This window comes from Chelon labrosus (assembly GCF_963514085.1).
Source record: "Chelon labrosus genome assembly, chromosome: 1".
NCBI lineage: Eukaryota > Metazoa > Chordata > Actinopteri > Mugiliformes > Mugilidae > Chelon > Chelon labrosus.
In genome coordinates, this window is record NC_140337.1 from 27,850,743 (window position 1) to 27,865,198 (window position 14,456).

The window sequence follows — 14,456 nt, forward strand, 5'->3', positions numbered from 1 at the left end:
CACCGTGTTTGAAATCTTCTACACTCACTTGCTATTTTGCGTTTCTTCGGTGCTGCCATTTCTGGTGACTGGCGGTAAAAGTTATTCTTTGCTTAATTTTGTTTAGTGGAGAAGCACCGTTTCCGTGGCTGGATCCATCTAGTGTTGAAACTGAGAAGTGCAACAAAGTTCAGCTCAAGCTTCTTATGCGGGCCATATTCAATTATATTTTCAGAAGCTGCTGCGGGCCAATAAAAACTGGACACCCCTGGTTTAGGCTAATGGTTAGGCTAACGTTTAGGCGCTAAACTCCATAAAAAACATTAGTCATCAGAAAGTTTGACTAGTTTTTTTTTCTTTCTTTCTCTGAATCTATTTTTCAGGTGCTGGATGAGCTGCAGCGAATCATCCAACCGACCAGCTCCCAGTACATATCAGAGATGCAGAACAGATGGAAAGCCTTCTAGTCCAGTTTTATGGAGTGAAGAAGGCCATGAAGCCTCCTAAAACTCTGAATGGAGGTGAAGTCACGATACATTGACTTGTTCTTTTTATGTAATGTCTAATAATTATTTAAGTTATGTTATTTATGGTACCACCTTGTATTGGGCCTTTTCCATTAAACCAGCGGAGCATATCACAGCTGTCTTCAGAGCCCTGCCACTGCTCTGTCCATCCAGCATAATCCCACCAAAGAAACTGGACTCAAGCAGCGAGGCTCTTTTCCAAAGTCCTTGCGGTGAGATTAACAGACTTACTACAATATTTCATGTGTTACCGTTTTCCGGGCATACATTTTATAATTAGGTTTAGTTACTTTGAGATAAACTTTCATCATTTCAAAAGATCCAGAGGGGAAGTGTTCTCCATAGTGTACTTAATGTAGTACTAACTTCACTGGAACTAGCTGTGGTGCAGTTAGCATTTGCAGTGCTGAATGCTGAATGCTTTGCACTGTATGATTTCACTAATGTCCTAGTCCAGGTCAAAGGTCATGTTGCTTGTAATGTTTTTCTAATCTTCTTCATTGATTTGTGTCGTCCAGACTCCTGAGGATCCCCTGTCTTCTCCGGTTCTGCTCGTTTCTGAGGACAACTGCATGATCGCTGTTGGAAACACACCTGTGACGACCTTCACCATGGACAGACTTAATGAGGGACTTCTCTACCTCATGGCATCTCACTATGCCCTGCACATGACCTACTAAAAGCGCATCTCTACACTACTGTCAGTACTGCAGACAGAGGTACTTCAAGATTCAATTCATGAGCAGGATTTGACCCTCCACTACGAAAAAGCCATTGGTGAGTGGAAGTCATTCATTGAATGGGTGAATCCTTTTGTTTGAAACTTACATCAGACGGAGTGGGACAGAGTGACAAAGAAAGTTGAAGTTCTGTTTCAAATAAAAGTTCATCACAGTTAGTCACATTTGTTGGTGACATTAGGACATTATGCTGCAAAGCAGCTGCAACATGATGTTTATTGCTGTGGTGCTGCTACAATAACTGATGTGTAACTTAATCTGAAATTAGTGGTTTTTCATTGCTTGTTTTAGAATAACTTGGATTAATGTCAGATTTTCTGTCTCGTTTTAAGACTCATTTTAGTCTTCAGAGCCAAGAACTTTGTGCTTATTTTAAGAATTTAAGAATCTTTCTAGTAGGGCTGTTTTTGCAGTGTTGAATGAAGTTGATTAAAATGACTCAATAAAGAAAGAAATGCTGAAAACAAGATGCTTCTGGTGCCTTAATTTGAGACAAATGAACTTATTTTTATTGTGCTGTTTTAAGATATTGTGTCTTGTTTTAAACTGTTTTGGCTAGTTATTAAAATAACTTCAAGCTATTAATTCTAAAAGTCATCTCAATTCAGAGAATAAAATGCTCATTTTAAGAGTCTTTTTGCTAGTTATTAATCTTATTTCAAGATATAAATTCTAATAGTCAGCTAATTAAGAGACTAAGTTTCTCATTTTAAGTTACTCTGTCTTAAATAAATATATTGCATTGCTTGTAGTGAGCTCAGTTTGCTCAAATTCTAGGTTTTTTGTCTAGTTTTAAGAATTCTAACCTAGTAAATTTTTCTTACCCCATTGGGAGATTTTTCCAGCCTGAACGTCTCTCTGTCCTCGCAGAACAAGTCCATCAGCTCCTCACCTTCCTTCTCCAGCTGCTGACGACAAAACGCACACGAGGTTCATGGGTTTGTATTCAGTAAAAGTCCTTGTATGAGTGCGAGGACAGAATGAACAATTTATTTATGTCAAATATGAGGAATTTATCTCAATGAATCAATTATTTAAAGGTAAAGATTATTTGTGTTGCATTCTGGCCTCAAGCTGCAGATCAGTGACTGTCTTATAAGGATGACAGATGTTAAACACAAACACAGTCCTGGACATTTGAAGACTGTGCAGCAGGAGAACTGCATTTCCCATGAAGCACCAGTTCTAATGCACCTTTACTGACGTCAGGCAACACTGACGACAACAACAAGGAAGGAGGAAGAAGTCTTTAGTTTAACTCTACGACGGCCATGTTTAACAATCCTTAGAGTTTATTCAGTGGTGTCTCACTCTGCATGAAGATATTTATAATCTAGAAATACTTCAACAGGGAGGAAACTAGAAGAAAACTACAATCAACAGGTAAAGATCTGGAGCATTCATTCATGTCCTTCTCTTTGTGGTAGACTTGGATTATAATCTGCCTTCGTCTCGTAGAGTGTTCCTCACATGGAAGGATGTAGTGAAGGGGTTTGTGATTTTCTTACTTCTACTGCAGTGGTTATTTTCTGTGTTTCATGGAATGTATGTGAATTATAGTAGTCATGAAAATGTGTCATCAAACTGTGTTTTAGCTCATTTTACCACCTAAACATTTAGCTGACCAACGTTTTTAAATGTGCTCTGCTGTAAAAAGTTTCAAACTGTTTCTCTTCCTGGAATTAGTCAACGTCTGATAACCACTCCCTCTTCTTGGAGCAGCTCCACTCATATTTCCTCATGTTTCCTTGTTCCCTCCCCTTTAGATCTCTACATTGAAGATGGGTGTAACCAGCATGTGGTGAAGTGTAAGAGCTGACAGGCTCCATTCACTGTAGAATCACATGTTGTTCAGATCAGAGCTCAGACTAGTTTGACTTCTAGCAAACAGAAACTCACACAGTCGTCGACACTGAGAGGTGAAATGGAGCAGAAAGGAGTTCAGCTGGACAGAGAAACCTTCTCTTGTTCCATCTGTCTGGATCTACTGAAGAATCCTGTGTCTATACACTGTGGACACAGCTACTGCATGAACTGTATTAAAAGCCACTGGGATGAAGAAGACCAGAAGGGAATCTACAGCTGCCCTCAGTGCAGGAAGACTTTGACACCGAGGCCTGTCCTGGAGAAAAACACCATGTTAGCAGAGTTAGTGGAGCAGCTGAAGAAGACTGGACTCCAAGCTGCTCCAGCTGATCACTGCTATGCTGGACCTGAAGATGTGGCCTGTGATGTCTGCACTGGGAGGAAGAGGAAAGCCTTCAAGTCTTGTTTATTCTGTTTGATTTCTTACTGTGAGAAACACCTCCAACCTCACTATGATGTAGCTCAGTTCAAGAAACACAAGCTGGTGGAGCCCTCCAAGAAGCTCCAGGAGAACATCTGCTCTCGTCATGATGAGGTGATGAAGATTTTCTGTCGTACTGATCAGCAGAGTATCTGTTATCTCTGCTCTGTGGATGAACATAAAGGCCATGAAACAGTCTCGGTTGCAGCAGAAAGGAGAGAGAAGCAGAAGGAGGTGATGCTACAAGAAATCCTGCAGGGAATCCAGGAGAGAAAGAAAGATGTGGAGCTGCTTGGACAGGAGCTGAAGACCATCAATGGCTCTGCTGATAAAACAGTGGAGGACAGTCAGGAGATCTTCACTGAGATGATCCGTCTCATCCAGAAAACAAGCTCTGATGTGACGCAGCTGGTCAGATCCCAGCAGGAAACTGAAAAGAGTCGAGTCAAAGATCTTCAGGAGAAGCTGGAGCAGGAGATGACTGAGCTGGAGAGGAAAGGCTCCGAGCTGAAGCAGCTCTTAAACACAGAGGATCACAACCAGTTTCTACACAACTACCCCTCACTGCCACCACCCAGTGAGTCTACACACTCATCCAGCATCAAGATTCGTCCTCTGAGGTACTTTGATGACGTGAAAGCAGCTGTGACAGAGACCAGAGAGAAACTACAGGACATTCTGAGAGAGACATGGACAAACATCTCACTGACAGTGACTGAAGTGGATGTTTTACTGCCACAACCAGAGCCAAAGACCAGAGATGAATTCTTGAAATATTCACGTGAAATCACACTGGATCCAAACACAGCAAACACACGTCTGTTATTATCTGAGGGGAACAGAAAAGTAACATTAATGAATCAACAACAGTCTTATTCTGATCATCCAGACAGATTCACTGATTGGTGGCAGGTCCTGAGTAGAGAGAGTCTGACTGGACGTTGTTACTGGGAGGTGGAGAGGAGAGGAAGAGGAGTTGATGTAGCAGTCGCATACAAGAATATCAGCAGAGCAGAGGACTCACATGAATGTGGATTTGGATACAATGACAAATCTTGGTCATTATATTGTTCCACAAACAGTTATACATTTTTCCACAACAATGTCTCAACTGACGTCTCAGGTCCTGATTCCTCCAGAGTAGGAGTGTACCTGGATCACAGAGCAGGTATTCTGTCTTTCTACAGCGTCTCTGAAACCATGACTCTCCTCCACAGAGTCCAGACCACATTCACTCAGCCTCTCTATGCTGGATTTTGTCCACTTTATTATGGATCCACTGCTGAGTTGATTAAAGTCAAATAGACAGAAGTCACTTCAGGGACAGTTGGTTAAAATGTGTCTTTTAGTCTCAAGCTGAAGCTTCACATGATGAATAAAGCTGCTGTTTTTGTCATTTGTGTTTAACTTTTATTAGTTCTAGTTAAATTAGTGAGTAGGAATAAAAGTCAAGGATTTTGACTTTGATATAAAACTTATTTGCATTTGTTTGTTCTATCGTTGTATTGGAGTTGATTTGTTTTTCCCTGGAGCCTTGAATTTATCTAATCATGTGGACATATTGATTGATGTAAAGAGTTTTCTTCAATATAACCACTTTATTCTTCCATTAAAACATATGGATGGACTTTATGTTAGTCTCAACGTGGGCATCTAAAGGGTTTTTCTTCTACATTCTTCGTTGCTGTTTTTTGTGCTTCTAATAAAGTTTCCTTGAATAATTAATAAAAGTTGACAGAGTTTAAACACCACAGAGTTTCAATGAGGTCTTTGTGATACTGACAGGGAGGATGGAATAAGATGGTTTAAGGTTAAAGAATAATTAAGAAAGAAGGTTGCAGATAAATCTTAGGTAACTTTACTGCCTTTAAGGAACATTAACAGTCAATTAACATGACAGAAGAAAACAAAAACTCATCTTGGGATTGGGTCTGGACTGTCACCCAGAGACATCACTGTATAAAAGGTAGAGGACATGTCCACTTATCTAGTTCTATCTAGGTCTGAGTGGACGCTGGCGAGTCTTGCTGCCGCTATTCTCCGGTAACTTTTAAAGTGTTTCTATGGCCTTACAGCCCTATGGACTGTGCAGTTTCACTCAAGTACAAGCTAAACTTTCCACTACCTTTGGATTATCTACGATCTGTTTGTTCCTCCTGTGTGTTTGTGTGTGAGCGGGCTAATAGCCTGTAGTGACCTGTTGGACACACCACCCGGCTTCACGACTCCTTGTGGCCGTCGTACAGCATAATGTGGGCTACCAAGATCTACATCTGGTCTGCATTAACCTGGGCTCTCCTGTCCTTTCTCCATCAACCCGTGTCTGGTTTGCTACAACACACAACCGCTGAGCTCCTCCACCTCCGCTGTCACCTGTTTGAGCCTCCGCCGGCAACTCTTCACCTCCACCTGCACATCGCTCTCCTGCCTCGCCAGAGATACATCCATCGGGGGTCTCGCCGGAAATTTCCATTTCGACAACTTCAAAGCAACAAAATCCTTCTGGTCCACCACTCGTCATCCTCCCAGAAACGCCGACCGGGTTGTTGATTGCACCATGTTAGCCAGCCTGGCTCGGTCGGCCAACACTCCCGTCAAACATGACAACTTCTGTCTGCTTAACCGTCCGTTCACACACGAGCAAGGGACATCTTATCCAGGATGTCCTCACTGACCGTAAGTTAGACTTTCTCTGTTTGACCGAAACCTGGCAACAACGCAACGACTTTTCTCATCGACTTTTTTACTTTGCATTTTCACATAATATTCAAGGGTTTCATCATGGGCGTAGCGGACGCGGAGTACACGGGGGACATGTCCCCCGCACTTCCTGTCTCTGTGCCCTCCATCCCCCGCACTTTTTACAGCCATTACAACCACTTAATTCATTTAACATGTTGAGTTAGCTAGTTATAAACCTACTCCTCCTTAATTTCTGCACTGAACATGTGCTCACTATTTTTTTGCAGATATTTTTTTAATCTTTATACAATAGAAAGAGCAGGGTGAGGGAGGAGAAAGTGGGCCAGAGGCCAGCAGCAGGGATGGTCACGGAGGGTCTTCACAGCAGGTGAGGAGAAAATAACTTAAGTCCTTATAATGTCTCTGGCTGAGAGAAAATATTGATGGCATTAAAGGGATTTTGTGGTTAAATTCTAATACTACTGTATTCCTAATTCTGTTTCAAAATGTTGCTTTCCACTTTTTTTTAAGTCTTTATTGCCACAATAGAAAGAGCAGGGTGGGAGAGGAGACAGTGGACCAGAGGCCACCAGGGATGATTATGCAGGGTCACAGGGTCACAGGGTCACAGGGTCACAGGTGAGAAAAAAATTGATTGACATAAAGAATTTGTGACACACAAGATGACTTTTATTCTGAATCTGTGAAGATGGCTAAACGTTTTGAGGAAAGGGGATACAAGACAGAGGTGGTTCAACAGGCCAAAATGAGGGCCGACCAATACAACAGAAATGACCTACTAATGAAAAGACGGAAACCCAAGAGCAATCATCAAGTCTATTTTTCCACCAGATACAGTAAGGCAGCTTTGAAAATTAAAAACATAATTAAGAGCAATTGGGCCTTACTTCAAGTCGACCCCTCACTGAAGGAGGTATTTCGTGATCCTCCCTCATTCTGCTTGAAACGAGCACTCAGATTGAGAGATAAATTGGTGCATAGTCACCTTACAGTTCAAAAGAAAGAACACTGGCTACGTAAAATTAAAGGGAATCACAGATGTGGGAACTGTAACCATTGTGGAAATGTAGTTAAAACTGCTACTTTTGTGGATGTGTTTTCCAATACAAGTTTTACTGTCAATGCCTTTGCCAATTGTAACACTACCTTTGTAGTCTACAGATTAGAGTGTGAGTGTGGCTGCTTCTATATCGGCAGAACTAAAAGAAGGCTGAAGGACAGAGTGGCTGAACACAAGAACGCCATAAGGACAATAAATCCTGCTTATCCCATGGCGGTCCACTACCAACAGGCAGGTCATCCCTCGTCTTCCTCCCTCAAAGTGATGGTGATAGAGGTAGTCTCCAAACCCCTGAGGGGTGGAGACCATCTAAGGACCCTTCTCCAAAGAGAAACCTTTTGGATTAGTGAACTCAAGGCGACCTCTTTCCCTGGCCTCAATGAGGAATGTGATTTTTCCCCCTTTCTATGAAGTTTGGACATTTCTGTGTGCTTTTATTGAAATCTATTTCTCTCTCTCTCCCTCTCTCTCTCTAGTGATATCTCTTTATCTATGTTTTGTCTATTAATTGTGTTTTGATAACCTACTAGTTGGGAAGGCTCCACCCACTAAACACCCAAGGGTGTCCATTTTAAGCTGTGATCTACTTATGTTTAGGTGTTGCTGCATGTGCTACATAATATTGATGTGTATTACGATTTAACTGAATTATTGATTATGCATGATGATACTGATGTCAGAAACAAAATGTAATTCAGCTATTTTGCTATCTCAAAACTCCAAGTGTCTATTTTTTTATTTAGATTTATTCTTAGATAGTAGATGGAACAGCACAGACGCTGCAATTGGACTTTATTTACCTTGTCAAGTTGATTAGTGCTAAATGTATAGGTAAAAATGGGTTTGTTAATGACTTGGCTTTGTTTACAGCTGCCAGCATAGATGAGGCCTTACTCCACCCCCTCAGTCTGGATGAGTTAAGAGACCTTTTTCCTGGGCCAGAGAACTTTCTCAGGAGGAAACAACTGTGGGCTCTTATTAGACAAGAGGTAAGTTTTTGCCTACTTGTTATTTTTTTCTAAAACAAACAAAAAAAATACCTAGCACAACACAAGTTGTGCCATGGTTTGTCTCCACTTCCTTGTTCATGTCCTGTTTTATTTTGAAGTTCCATGTCTTGTCCTCCTGTGTTCTCCCTCCTGTGAGTCCCTCGTGTGTCTCAAGTGTATGCGATTGTCCCACCTGTGTCTCGTTTCCTCATGTATTTGACCTCAGTCTTCGTCTGTGTCCATGCCGTGTGTTCCTGTGGTGCCTCCGTGAGTTAATAAACTCTTTTTTTGTTTTACTGCCTTAGTTTTTGTGTCTGTCTGCATCAGGGTCCAGTTCCCTAAACCGTTCTAATTGTGTCTGTCATTTCCATTGTAATAATTGAGTTTAAACACCACAGAGTTTCAATGAGGTCTTTGTGATACTGACAGGGAGGATGGAATAAGATGGTTTAAGGTTAAAGAATAATTAAGAAAGAAGGTTGCAGATAAATCTTAGGTCAGGGTTAAATCAATTCAAATCCATTTCTTTTCTTTTTTTACTTTGATTGCCTTTAAAGAACATTAACAGTCAATTAACATGACAGAAGAAATCAAAAACTCATCTTGGCACTGGGTCTCGACTGTCACCCAGAGATATCACTGTATAAAAGGTAGAGGACATGTCCACTTATCTAGTTCTATAAACTTTGAGGTACAAGAGTCTTTGGCTAGATAGTCAATAATTGGGGTCCATCTTCTCATAAAAATAGGCACCTTTAGCTGTAACTGGGCAGTCATGTACACTTAAGTAATTTTCTGCCAGTACATTGTCTGTTATTCTACGGACACCTTCTGTCAACCTGATAACGGATAAATACGTAGATTTACAGAAAAAAAAAAAAAAAAAAAAAAACCTGCACCCACCGGCGAGGAAGAGGGCCAAATAAGTTCGACGTCCAAGGATTCCGTGATAGTCTTCTCCATAGTCTCCTTCTCAGGTTTGCAGATTTTGTACAGACGCTTGGATGGGAGAGGTGATCCTGGAAGGAGATCTATGGAGCAGTCGTAAGGGCGGTGAGGCGGGAGGGAGAGAGCCTGGTCCTTGCTGAAAACCTCCTGGTGGTCATGATAATCCTGGGCTACGTTAACCAATCTAATCAGTTCCGGTGTGGTGGGGTTCCTGGAGTCTGGACCGGGGATCGCCAACCGGAGGCAGTGAGCATGGCAGTGGTGACGCCATCCTTGTATCGTGGATGTTCCCCTGTCCACATGAGGGTCATGAGTTTTCAGCCAAGGTAACCCCACCACCACCTGGGTCACAGGAGAGGAGATAACATGGAGGTCAATATGTTCTTGATCATTACAGTGGCAGCGCCAGGGAGGAGCTAGGTGGTGTTGTAGCTCCCTCTATAATAGCCATAGCACCCGCCCAGCACCCCCAAGAAATGTCTGTGAATTTTTATATTTATACTTTAATATCATATTTGAATAGTCTTTTTCATGTAGTTTAAAAATGTGAATTAAATAATATACAAAAAAAACAAACAAAAAACACAAGGCTTCTTTGGCCAATGGGCGCAGCCCGCTGTGAACCTTTGACCTTAACGTATGGCAGCTGGTTTTTGATAGCAAGTTTGGAAGTAAATTACACCAAAATGGATAAGTTTTTGCTCCCTAAACGTCCACGTTCTGAGTCACAACCTGAAGGGAAACGAGGCAAACACGCTGGGATGAAGACGAAAGAGAATCGCTGGCGGTGGTTTCAATTGGGGATGCTAACATTATGGTTTGGTGCAGGTGATATTAGCAATTATTCATCATTAGACTAGTGTTGGTAACTGGCTGTGTGATTTCGTGATCGGAGCATTTTAGGCCGAAGCGTACACAGTGTCTGTTGCTGCTGTTTGCTGCTCCGTTGCTGGAATGGGACGCACTTTGTCCTGTATTACCATGAGAATCAATAGTGTGTAAAATGTCAATGGAATGAATGAATGAGTAACAGGGCGCTTTATATGAAAATTTAAGGTAAACTTATTCCCAGGCCGTCTCCTGCTCTGAGACCAATGAGATGACAGCGGGAATCGTTCCGTATTTAGAAACAAAAGTACGTGTCGAGGTACTGTTGCTTGCGAAGAAGATACCGGAAGACAACAAAGCAACAACTTCTGAGGTGTCCCTTATTTAGTTTTCCTACTTGTGTTGAATAATTTTACATATATTCGCAGAACGAGTATAGTTAATGCGGGCGTGTACGTGTGTATATATACCAAGGGTGGTCCAATGCAACCTCCATAATGAAACACACCAAAATTCAAAGCACCTTCTCTTAAGTGTTGAGCATCCCCATAGCACCTGCAACAGAAAATATCTGGAGCTGCCACTGGATGATTACCGGATAACAGAAGTTTCAGTGGTTCAGTTTTGTGTGTGTTTAATGTCAATCTTTGGCCGTCTATGGCTAAAACCTCCTTGGGTGCGTCCAATTCCCGCAGGGGCAGATCATGTTGCTGAACCAGACCTGAGTCAATGAAACTTTCGTCGGCCCCACTGTCCACCAGCACACGGACTGGGATGGCGAGATGGGGCCGGAGCAACATACCTTTCAGATGAGTGCAGGAACCAGTTCTGGCCGAAGTAGGCGTAGACCGGACCACCGGGATTCTCTGGCGTGGTGAGGAGTTTCCGGCGCACTGAAGTTCTGGGCACTTGACCATTATGTGCCTCTTGTTGCCGCAATATATACATAGACACGTCTCAGCTGTCGCTGCTGCCCTGCCGGAGTCAAGTGGGTGCGCCCCAGAATTAATGGTTCTCGGGGAAGGGGCGCCACTGCTGGGTTAGCCTCTGCTGGAGCAGCCAGCGTCATCAGAAAGAAGACGCTGGAAACTCCAGGTGAAACTCCAGGAAAAACTCAAAGCGGCTGCCGGGGTAGGACTCTGGCTCTCCCTGTGAGGCACTGGAAGGTAGGGAACAAACACAAGAGATACGTCCAAAGTTAGCAAAAGATAATCCTTGAAGGCGCAAGGGGAAAACAAGAGAACAAGCACAAACCGTGACATGTGGAATTATCTGGCACTGGAGGGAAGCCACGGCCAACCTTTTAAAGAGTGTTTGATTGAAGAGTGGTCGCAGCTGTGTCATGTACTCTGCCAGAATAACTGCCCAGGTGAGCCTAATGAGGGGGAGAGAGAGAGAGAGAGAGAGGGGGGGGGGGGGGGGGGGGAAGAGAACAAAAACACCAGCACTGGAAACCCAGGACCACAACACATTAGTTCTCAAAAGTGTTAAGGTCAGACAGGAACTTCATCAACCTTGGTGGTATGTGTTGTTGCTTTGCTCCTTCTTTCCACCTTGGACCCTTGGCCAGGATTTATTCCCAGGAAAATTCTAAGGAAACGTAAAAGTATTTTAGCTATACATGCATTTAAATGAATTAAACTGTAATACAGAGCAACATGCTTACAAGCTTGAGATGGATAAATACTCTTATACTCCAGAACTTTGACGTCTATATTATGTGAACAAACTCAAATGTATCGAATAGAAATACGTTGAAGAATTTTCAAAGTTCCCCTCAAATGTACACAGAAGGCCTGATTAATAACAGATGAAGAAGAGAACAAAATAATAAGACTTCAATCTGTGGCTCCATCATAGCTACATGGCCTCTGTCAATATCGGAATCAAACCCACAACCCTAGAGTCAAGTGTCAATCACTGTACAGGTGGAACTAGTCAAACACATGAACATCTCTCTCTAACGACCACAGCGGAGCATGACACAGTGTTTCCTGAGACGAGTGGACCAAGCCGGCCAACCGAGCCTCAGCTCTTCCTCCGTCGTCAGGAGGTGATGGTCCCTGAGCAGCTAACACCCCGTGGGTGGAAATGAAGCGGCTGAATCACAACACCGTGTTTTGGTCATGTCTTATCAGTAATACACTACAACATGACGGGGATAATAACTGCTTTATCCCACAATGCTGTGAATATTGTATCGTATATGATTCTATTTTTATTCATCTATGGTGGAAAACAATCAAACAAATCCATGTTATGAACAAAAAACAAAACTAGATAATTACAAGCGATCATAAAGGCGTCCATGCCGTGGCGAAGTCATCTCCAAGCAGAACGCAGAGACATAAGTCACCAGTAGCGCCCCCTATAGACCGTATTGCACGAAACTTGGTGGGCTTGTAAGGAGTCATCCACAGATTATTATAGTCAAGCAGTTTACTGTGGTGGTTTGTGGGATATAAACATGTAGTGGTTGTAGCGCCCCCTACAGCCTGAATTCACGGAAGTCGGCATGATTGTGTCAACAACTCAAGTCAGCGTTGTGAAGCAGATAGTGGTGTTTTGGTCTAAGACTTACATGTGGAAACAGCTCTTGCCTCATTTCCACATACTCTTTGATCAGAACCTTCACGTAAGCAATCTGCGACTGTGAAAGGCAAGGTGCACGGACAAATTCAACAACTTCCCTCAGAAGAAGTACAAGTTGCCATACAGCACTGTCAGCATCTTCAACTGTGTCATGCACTAAAATAGTCAAGAACCTTAGCAGCCACCTGTTTTGGGCTGCATGGCCTCCAAGCTTTCCTCCCTTACTGGGAACAGCCTTATGACTTAGCGCTGCTTTCACCAGAAAAGGTTTTGATTCTGTTGTTTAGCAACTCGTAACCAAACCACGTCTTTGTTTGAATCAAGAACTGCAAACACAATGCTACATCATGGTCAACCACACCCTCAAACAGGTCATGTGCTAGACAGGGTGGCAGTCCTGGCTGACATACATGGAAATGGGACAGTTTGTTGAAAACGCTGTTGCCTTTAATGCCCTGGTGCATGGTCACTTCAGGGTGACTGTCCAAAAACTGCACCGTCTCATTATAACCAGCAGGATCCCTATGAGTGAATACTGTGAGAGGGTTAGACTGAAATTCAGCTTTTGTGACCAGACAGTATCTACAGAAGTACTGAGCAAAGCTGAAATGTTCTGTGAAGCCACCAGTCATGTGGGAGCCCAGGTTATCTCCCATGATGCATGCAACAGTACCTTTATATGTCTTTCCATCAACAGATATGCCCTTTGACTCTAACTCACACAGGTCTGACACAAGCTGAGTGAAAACTTTATCCACTCCAAAATATTTACAGTCTTTCTCAATGCAGAGCAGTGCCAGCTGGATCTGATCAACAGTGGATCGCTGGTGTGGATGTAAATTTCCCAGAGTGAAGTAGACAGCTACTACTTTGTGTTTTTGCTTTGCAGATCCTAAAGGATTAGCAACCTCAAAAGTATCTTGACAAAGCTTCACCTTTAAAGAATCTGTATCCTTTTACTTCCCTTCTGCTTCCAGTAAATAAGGAAGGAGTAGAAGCCACAGCAAACACTGTTTCCTGTTATCTCCATCTCGGCCTGGTGGCCTTGTCCGAGTCCCTAGAATGAGTGGATTTGTCAGAGAAGCTGCCGCTGTCGTTCCTCTGGCGGCCTTTAGGGGGAGCTGCTAGGTTGTGAAGTGGTGAGCTATGGGACGACCTGATGCTCTGAGACCTCCTCAGTGTTGAGGAGGAGGAGGAGGAGAAGTTACTGACGACGCCTGAAGAAGACCTGGACGAGGCGGCAAATCTCAGTGACCCTGTTCGGGTAAAAGCTGGGGAAGCGCCAGGTGGGGTGACGGATGAGACGCTCAGTTACACCAGTCTGTGCAATATCTTACATTTCAATCTGTGGAATTTTTTTTTTGATCCTATTCTATTTCATTATTTATCTTTCATACCCTTTGCTTTTTACTCTTGATATATTTTCTGCAAACTTAAATTTCCCCATTGCAAGAATACTAAAGCTTTTCTTTTCCTTATTCTTATTCTTAACATGGCTGAATTTACATATTTTGGTGATATAAGTCACTTGACAATGAGGTCATTCTGAACAAGCTCAAAAATGAATACTTTCCAAAAAGATGACTTTCCCAGGGAATAGATATGTTGCTGCTGCCAGTACCAGTGAAACATGTTGGGGGAATGGGCACAAAATACAGACAGACTGGGCAGGTTTTCAAGACACCAACGTTTTATTTAAGTACGCTGCTTTATTGAGCTATGGACCTTGTCATGTCTCAACAGGAGGGATGGTAGCTATGATAAATGAAGTGTTTACTGCATATGGATTCTCAAACTACTGTA

General features: G+C 42.8%; 1 protein-coding gene and 1 long non-coding RNA gene across 2 annotated transcripts; one reads left to right on the plus strand and one right to left on the minus strand.

Moving 5' to 3' along the window:
• Positions 1 to 3,036: 3,036 nt before the first annotated feature.
• Positions 3,037 to 5,059, plus strand: LOC311504573 (tripartite motif-containing protein 16-like). The gene is given in 3 exon segments (XM_084567752.1): positions 3,037 to 3,120; positions 3,124 to 3,145; positions 3,148 to 5,059. Coding segments are annotated over 3 exon segments (1,743 nt in total). The 5' UTR covers positions 3,037 to 3,090; the 3' UTR covers positions 4,839 to 5,059.
• A 4,123-nt stretch (positions 5,060 to 9,182) lies between these two features.
• On the minus strand, positions 9,183 to 11,642 carry LOC311509642. The gene is made up of 3 exons (XR_014699854.1): positions 11,316 to 11,642; positions 10,864 to 11,220; positions 9,183 to 9,575 (listed from the first exon to the last, which is right to left on the minus strand). It is a non-coding gene; the product is annotated as an uncharacterized lncRNA (long non-coding RNA).
• Between the last annotated feature and the right edge of the window lie 2,814 nt (positions 11,643 to 14,456).